Raw genomic sequence first — 8,829 nt, 5'->3', positions numbered from 1 at the left:
CTGTTTTTTGTGACAAACATGTATGTGTTCCGATCACTCTATCACAGAAAAATAAGAGTTGTAGAACTTATTGAAAACTCAAGACAGCCATAACATTATGTTTCTTTACAAGTGTATGTAAACTTTTGACCACAACTGTATGTCTGTTGTTGTAGGGAAATGAGAAAAAAAATTCAGTGTAAGGGTAACTTTTTTGCAGCTCCAAAAGATGCGTTTATTTGTCTCGTCTCATTTTCTTTCCGTTCCTCTGCAGTCAAGGAGACGGTCTGACGTTCCCCACTCGGCTGGTCAACGCAGACGCAGAGCAGGCCTCAGTGACGCTGCATCCCGAGCCCAGCAAAAGGTAACAAATCTGCACATTTAGTTTATCATCACAGCGAGCGGACGGGAGTAAAAGGTTTGTGATTTGCAGCGTGACCGACGTTCCCGTGAGCCCGGAGGGCGAGTCCCAGAACCACCTTCTGAACGACGGGCAGCACGCCAACGACGCCGAGGACGTCCTGGCCGACGAGCCTCAGAAATCAGGTGAGTTGATGCAGCCGTGCTGAAAAATCCCCTCAACATTGGCGGGAAACCAAACTGTGCTTTCTTGTTTGGCTTTGCAGCTGAAAGTGAAACCTTCACAGTCTCCATGGAGAGCTGGTCCTAACCAGGTAATCTTCTCTCCAACCGCCTCCCAGAGCCTCGGATGATTATTTGATGATATTTGGTTCAAAAATTTCACGATGAATTTCTACACGTTTGGTTTTATTTTTTCCTCGTTTGCTGCAGGAGAGACGCCTCAGTCATCTAATGCGATGCCTTAAACAACCCAACCGTTCAGTTTCGTCCATACTGTATCCCCGCAGACCCTTTGGACGTGCAGCCCACCGGCCCGTCGCAGCACAGTCAGGATTTAAAAGCCTTATTTTTTGCATGCAGGACATCACACAATCACTCCCATTCTTCATTTTTTTTATATATGTTTCCACTCCGTTTTTATTTCACTTGTGAAAACCTCTTGTGCCCCAAAAAAGACGTCCCAGGACTTGTTTTTACAGGCACAAAGCAGCCGTGACGATTTGGAGGATATGCTGTCAAATAGAGCATTATTTTTATTACCTTTTTTTTTTTTTTTTTTTAACTTCCAGCTAATGAAGTGGAGATTTGACCGGTTTATTATTAACTTCAAGTTCAAACGTGTGATTTGCACCTTTTTGTTTCGAGTTGGATCTTTTACCACCAAAAACCTGGACTGTGTTGCAGGAGGGACTCTGCTGGTTCAGTGGACTGTCCCTGTCCCCTCAGCACCAGGAGTTTTGGCCGGCAGTGTGGAAAGCAGAGCACAAGATGGCRCCTTTGCACTTTGTTACTTTCAAATATTTATCAAAACATGTGCTTACTTTTTTTTTTAATTATTTGCGTTTTTTTATTTTTTATTTTTACATGTCTAAAAAGTATTTTCGGTAAGACCGATGTGTATTTTAAATTGTGTGTGTGTGTAAGACAGTTGAAATGGCAGTYATTAGCTTCGTTTCTTTCTGTACCAGCTGGTGTTGGAATATGCTGCTCAAACCCAGGAGACATGCGGCGTCACCCTCTCTGCTCGCTCGGCGTCTGATCAGTGATGTCTTACGGCTTGATCTATTTTTTTTCTACAGCTCAACTTTTAACTCAGAGCACTCGTTGCCAAAACAAGGGCTGGGCTGTCAGGAGCTCTGACACCTGAACCTGAAGTGTTTACAGCATCCTAGCTTTACCTGAACTCTCACTGGTGATCATCGTCCTCATCCAGGTGGGCAGTTTTTCCTCTGTCAAGTGTTGTATTACCAGAAGTGGGCAGCAGGTGGCGACAAAACTCCTGGTAGCTGTTCTGACTTGGATGGAGCATCAGGGGTTTGATTCTCTTTTCAATCGGTTCTGTTTGTGTGTTTATCTGCTAGTAACGCATCATGAATCAGTGGATAGATTTGAATGAAACCCAATTCAAAATGGTCGCTACAGCAAATCAGCTTTAACCAAACACAAAAGTGGCTGTGATTTGTCGTGGTAGCTGAGAGTAAAATGATCTTGTGGAAGCGGTGCTCGACATGCATTCCTTTTTAAAATAAAGAATAATAAAAGTGATAACTTCAGTTTTTAAAGCTCCACAACTCAGATTTTCTGTGGAAGTGAACAGAAGCCCTCTGATCAGCTGTGAAGGAGTTGTGGGCTGCAGCTTCTCGTCGTGGCGCCGTGTTGTGAACCRTGGGAAGACCCGCCTCTTCCTCAGCTCGTGTTTAACCGTTACGTCGATCCGTCTCGTGTGCGTGTTGAACATGTGGCCAACTTAAAATCTATTAAGAAATAAAAATACCTGCCGCTGGATCCCACCAGACTCTGATGTCGTTCGTGTTTACAGCTGTTTCTAATGTGCAGGGTGAGCCTGTTGTGATTTTAATTTTATTTTCTATTTGGAAAGAGTTTTCTTTTTGTTACGTCTTTCCCAAATGTGATGATGGTTAAAACTTTAAAACCCGTAACTGGGTTTAGTTTTTTTTTTTTTTTTGTTACAGCACTGGTACACTGTGGTAAAATCTCAAGGTAACAGATTAAAGTTGCAGATAGAGACCATGATCCAAGCCAAGGTGAAGTCCTGATCGTGGATTCTCGGCTGTCGCGGACCCGTTGCCTTGACTCTGTGCCCGCCTGGCTGGTCTTGAGACTAAAGTTTGTGTGTATTTTGTAAAGCTTCATGACCATCTTTCTCTCTCTTTTTTATTTTTTTAATCATGAGGAAAAAGATTCTAACATGCATATAAACTGTTGAGCATGGCGCCTGACTTCTGTACAAGAAAAGGTTTTGCTACAATTATTGGGATTTTGGTGTTTTTTCTTTTTTATATATCTTCAGTTATGCCGTTTTTAAAATGAGCTTTATTCTGTTTAAATGAAGCCATAAAACTCCTGTGAAAGCAGGAAAACAGTCAGAATATGTTTTTTTTTAAGACTGACGCTGCAGCCGTCTTCTCAGTTCCGGCTGCAATCATAACTTGCTACATTTTAGGATTTTTTGTTGGTTTTTCTATTTTACAATGTGTTTCTATATTATGTAAAAAAAACAAACTATACACATATATTTTTCTTGTCTGATTAATTTTCCTGTTTGTGAATGAAGTACATGCTTCTACAGTTACTGTGTCGATAACAATAAATGTTTTTTATATGAACTTGGTTTTGTTTGTAGATGAAACTGCAGATAATTGCTTTATTTGTCAGCAGAGCTGGGGACATTTTCTTTCATGCTGTTTTTTAAAAAAATTTTATTTCATTATTTTTATTTTTTTGAACCAGCCTACAGGCTTTTTTTCCACATACTTGCCACTCTGTGGACACACCAGACCTGTAAACTCAAAACTGCTTCAATCAAAGCCGGCTTCAGACGCTGGAGAAAACTCACTTTTTTATAACTCCACATTTCTCTCACTTTGGAACAGAGATGCCTCCAGGCCACTGTCAACTCAGGTGACGTCACACACAGGAGGTAAAGAAATGTAAAAACAACTCCCTTTTTCAAATCCTGGGTTTTTCCATATTAGGAAATCACACCTGGTATTTAACAGGTTCCTAAATGATCTAAATTTGACCTCAAATGTACACGAACACAGCAAATTCCACTCATTTATTAAAGGAGATGCCTGCACAAACTCAAGACACCCTGTGCCAGATGCAGCAAAGACATAACAGCCTCCATGTTTCACACAGACGGTGTTCTTAAGCTTCGTTTTTACCTCTGAGCATAGAGCTGATGCGTCTTGCCAAAAAGTTGCATTTTAGTCTCATCTGTCCATTGGACATATTCCAGAAGCTTTGTGGCTTGTCAACATGTAGTTTGGCAAATTCCAGTCAGGCTTTTTATGATTTGGTGTTCTCCTTGGTCATCTCCCATTAAATCCAGTTTGGCTCAAACAACGACGGATGGTGCCATCTGAAACTGTTACCATTCGTATTCGCCATCTCTTTGATTTGTCATCAATTTTCCTCCAGTGGCCACGTCCAGGGAGGTTGGCTACAGTCCCATGGGTCTTGCATTTTGGAATATGTGCAAATAGTCACAGGAGCATCAAGCTGCTTGGAGATGGTCTTATAACCTTTACCTTTAACATGCTTGTCTATAATTTACTTTCTAATCTGAGATAATTCCTTCACTTCTTCTGGTCCATGTTGAGTGTGGTACACACCATGTGACCAAACAGCACAGTGAGTATCTGTAGCCCTATACAGGCCCACTGACTGGTTAAAAGATTGTAGACATCTGGACACAAAGATTTAATATGTCCCCTTGAGCACATTATTTTCAGGAGTACCATCATTTCTGCCCAGGCCTGTTTCATGAGTTTTGTTTTTTAAATATTGCTGAAGCATGACTGAAAAGCAATGTCTGACTTTCAGTTGTTCATTTTTATAGAATATTTATTACTTTTGTCAGATTCAAGTTATTTCTGTGATCATTTTGGGTTTTTCTTTCATTAAACGAAGGGTACCAATAATTTTGTCCATGTGTCTGTGTACAGTGCCTGGTCAAATAAAAGGTCATACATTAATATTTGGTTGGACCACCTTTAGCTTGGATTATGGCACACATTCTGTGGCGTTGTTTGGAAAAGCTTCTGCAATGTCTCAAGATTTATTTCCATCCAGTGTTGCATTAATGTTTCATCAAGATCTTGCATTGATGATGGTAGAGTCTGACCTTCTCCAGCACATCCCAAAGATTCTCATTGRACTCTGTGGAGCCAATCCATGTGTGAAAAYGATGCCTCATGCTCCCTGAACCACTCTTTCACAATAAGAGCCCCATGAATCCTGGCATTGTCGTCTTGGACTATGGCCGTGCCATCAGGGAAGAAACAATCCATTGATTGAATGACCTGGTCATTCAGTATATTCAGGTAGTCAGCTTTCAGTCATTCTTTGAGCACAAACTGTTGCTGAACCTAGATCTGACCACCTGCAGCAACCCCACATCAAAGACCTTAGTTAAACCTCCTGAGACCCTGCGTCCTCATATGCGGACTTTGTATTTTTGCCTCTCTACCCATGATGCATCATTTTTTTCAACTTTGACCCATTGTCCTCATTAATAGACACTACCAGCACCCTCTAGTGGTCCCATGACAATATTACACTCAATTGAGTGAAAACAAAATTGGGGGTGGGGATCCCAGTGAAAAGCTACAACTCTGGTAAGGAAAATAGCCAAAGTAAAAATCCAAGTTACATTTCGCACTTATTTATTATGCACAGTTGCATCTTTATCTTTATAAGACATGCAAAAATATTTTCTTTTACAACTGAAGCAAAGTACAATGTTGGTAAAGATAAAGTCCTCATTTGAGGACATTGGGACTATAGTTTTTTATTATTTGTAACAGTTTACAAATGTAAATAGTGTAAGTAGTATATTTTGTCAAATTTTTTGTTGAATCTGGAAATATTTAGAACAGTTCACAAGCGCAAATACTTCTTGCAAGTGATTTGTTCAACCACTTAATTATACCAATGATGTTCAGGTGAAATGGTCTGCGATTTCCTGCAATTACGTCACATAATATGTTCTTCAAACTGAAGAGCAATCTGAAATTTTTGTCGATGATTATGATGATGCACTTCACTAATCTTGCTCTGGTCAACAGCTGGCTGCTGTATTGCCAAAATAACTAGGAAAAGGGAACCACCAGAAAGGCTATCATCTTTTCTCATGTTTTGCATGATAATTGCTTAGGTATTCCTCAAAAAAGCGTATCATTTTGAGACCCAGTGTCCTCATATGAGGACATCTTTTTTTTTTTTTGCAAAAACCACTTCCTGTACCATGACAGGGTCTAGTTATCATACTTTTTGGGTCCTACTAATCCCATGTATCTTAGAGAAAGAAGGGTGTAACTTTTTGAAGGACTGGTGTGGACATGTCCCCACACACTTTGGCCGGACAGGGACAGTCCCCACCAATATTCGCACATCATTTTTCCTTTGCGTGATTCTACATTTTTCCGGGGRAAAAAAAGTAGCTGCACTGCTTCCTCTCTTCCGCCCCCTCCCCCCTCCTGTTAGTGCTTCTCATCCCATACAGGAGCGCTACTGCGAACCTGCGACACCTTCCCCCTCACCCCCTCCCTCCCTTTTCTCTGAACTTCAGAGTCTGAAGTGCAGACACGTACACTCGCGCATGCAGACACGCGTGCGGGCTAGCTGCCTGCTGTAAAACAACGTGGTGGTCAGAGCTTCAGAGCTACTGGAGCAGGTAATGGTCTGATAACATCCAGCTCCTGGAAAAACTTTATTCTTTACAAAGGACCAAAAATAAGTCAAAAAKTAGGACAGGACAGTTATTTTTCTTATGAAAAGTTAGCTTGCTGCTAGTTATCTATCAGCTTAGCAATCCTTTAGTGATGACATTATTATTGAGTTTTTTTTTTAATCAGTTAAACTGTATTTTAATGCAAAAATTGAGTCCAGGTCCACTCTGGTGATATTTATTGATTTCCTGTTATAATTTACATTCATAAGTCACAGATTGTTTCTCTAATTTAATCTGCTATCTTCATAATTTACAAATTATTTTCTTGACTTTTTAAAACTGACTGAATTCAGGTGGCAGTAAAAATATAATACTTAATCTATCTGTTGATGTAGAGCTGGATACAGAGTCAGAGGCAGCAGGTAGAACAGAGTGTCTCAGGTAGATCAGAGGGTCTCAGATAGAACAGTGTCTCAGGTAGAACAGAGGGTCTCAGGTAGAACAGAGGGTCTCAGGTAGAACAGAGGGTCTCAGGTAGAACAGAGTGTCTCAGGTAGATCAGAGGGTCTCAGATAGAACAGAGGGTCTCAGGTAGAACAGAGGGTCTCAGGTAGAACAGAGGGTCTCAGGTAGGACAGACTGTCTCAGGTAGGACAGAGTGTCTCAGGTAGAACAGAGGGTCTAAGGTGGGACAGGGTGTCTCAGGTAGAACAGAGGGTCTCAGGTAGAACAGAGTGTCTCAGGTAGATCAGAGGGTCTCAGATAGAACAGTGTCTCAGGTAGAACAGAGGGTCTCAGGTAGAACAGAGGGTCTCAGGTAGGACAGACTGTCTCAGGTAGGACAGAGTGTCTCAGGTAGAACAGAGGGTCTAAGGTGGGACAGGGTGTCTCAGGTAGGACAGAGTGTCTCAGGTAGGACCGTGTCTCAGGTAGAACAGAGGGTCTCAGGTAGAACAGAGGGTCTAAGGTAGATCAGAGGGTCTCAGGTAGATCAGAGGGTCTCAGATAGAACAGTGTCTCAGGTAGAACAGAGGGTCTCAGGTAGAACAGAGTGTCTCAGGTAGAACAGAGGGTCTCAGGTAGGACAGAGGGTCTCAGGTAGGACAGTGTCTCAGGTAGATCAGAGGGTCTCAGATAGAACAGTGTCTCAGGTAGAACAGAGGGTCTAAGGTGGGACAGAGTGTCTCAGGTAGAACAGAGGGTCTAAGGTGGGACAGGGTGTCTCAGGTAGAACAGAGGGTCTCAGGTAGGACAGAGGGTCTCAGGTAGAACAGAGGGTCTCAGGTAGAACAGAGGGTCTCAGGTAGAACAGAGGGTCTCAGGTAGGACAAGGTGTCTCAGGTATAACAGAGGGTCTCAGGTAGAACAGAGGGTCTCAGGTAGAACAGAGGGTCTCAGGTAGGACAAGGTGTCTCAGGTAGGACAGAGGGTCTCAGGTAGGACAAGTTGTCTCAGGTAGGACAAGGTGTCTCAGGTAGGACAAGGTGTCTCAGGTAGGACAAGTTGTCTCAGGTAGGACAAGTTGTCTCAGGTAGGACAGAGTGTCTCAGGTAGAACAGAGGGTCTCAGGTAGAACAGAGGGTCTCAGGTAGGACAAGGTGTCTCAGGTAGGACAGAGGGTCTCAGGTAGGACAGAGGGTCTCAGGTAGGACAAGGTGTCTCAGGTAGGACAAGGTGTCTCAGGTAGGACAAGTTGTCTCAGGTAGGACAGAGTGTCTCAGGTAAGAGATGAAGGGGATGGGCAGGTGTGAAGGAAATATTATGTTATTTTGAGTACATTCTAGTCAGCTGTGTGAACTTAATGAAATAAATTACAGATATAAAGACATATCTCCAGCATGCTTAACAATTTATTTTATTTTGACCAGTATAAAAGTGATAGGCTTATTTAAATGTAACCTGTATTTGTAGGAAGTGGTAGAAATTAGTTTTCATAATTGGGATTTTCCCAGTTAAGTAAAGGTCAGTAAATAAATCTTTCAATCCATCCATCATTAGCTTTCTAATCAGTTCCAAACATCCACATATCGATCTTATAAATTTATTTTAGTTTATTTATGTAGGTAAAAGTATCTTTAACAACCTGTTAAAATACATTAGAAATCAGGAAATAGCTTCTAATTTATTCAATTTATTTTCTGGGGGAGGACCCCCAGACCCCCCTCCAGTGTGTCCTTTACTATTATAAGACTTCTTATGTGAGAGAATAAACCAACACACCTGTGCTACACCTGTGTGTCTCTGTATGAAACTATGGTTGATTATAAAACTGTATTCTTAGTGAGTTTAAAGGGCTGGCACAGTACACGGTTGAATGAAGGTGAGCATAATCTCAGTTAATATGGTTTGAGTATTACTGCATCACAACAGAAACATTTGGTGTTCAGTTGTAGATGGGTGCAGACAGTTAAACTGAGCACACACTGAAGACAKGAACAACAAAAAAACCTGGTCGCACAACTGTGTCCGTCCCCCATGGTGCGTACTAGGGGTGTAAGAAAATATCGAGACACTGAAATATCACGATATTTCATTTCCCGATATTGTATCGATATGTTAAAGCCCTGTAT

General features: G+C 41.7%; 1 protein-coding gene across 1 annotated transcript in view; it reads left to right on the top strand.

Moving 5' to 3' along the window:
* Positions 1-3,188, top strand: part of zdhhc20b (zDHHC palmitoyltransferase 20b) — a gene marked incomplete in the record, with an annotated part of 23,451 nt that extends 20,263 nt beyond the window's left edge. The window contains 4 exon segments of the mRNA XM_014018781.1: positions 254-343; positions 413-525; positions 606-653; positions 772-3,188. Coding sequence (XP_013874235.1) covers positions 254-343; positions 413-525; positions 606-649 — 247 coding nt within the window.
* Positions 3,189-8,829: the final 5,641 nt, after the last annotated feature.

This window comes from Austrofundulus limnaeus, unplaced genomic scaffold (genome assembly GCF_001266775.1).
Source record: "Austrofundulus limnaeus strain Quisiro unplaced genomic scaffold, Austrofundulus_limnaeus-1.0 Scaffold201, whole genome shotgun sequence".
Taxonomy (NCBI): Eukaryota; Metazoa; Chordata; class Actinopteri; order Cyprinodontiformes; family Rivulidae; genus Austrofundulus; species Austrofundulus limnaeus.
This window is presented reverse-complemented; position numbering and strand designations above follow the sequence as displayed.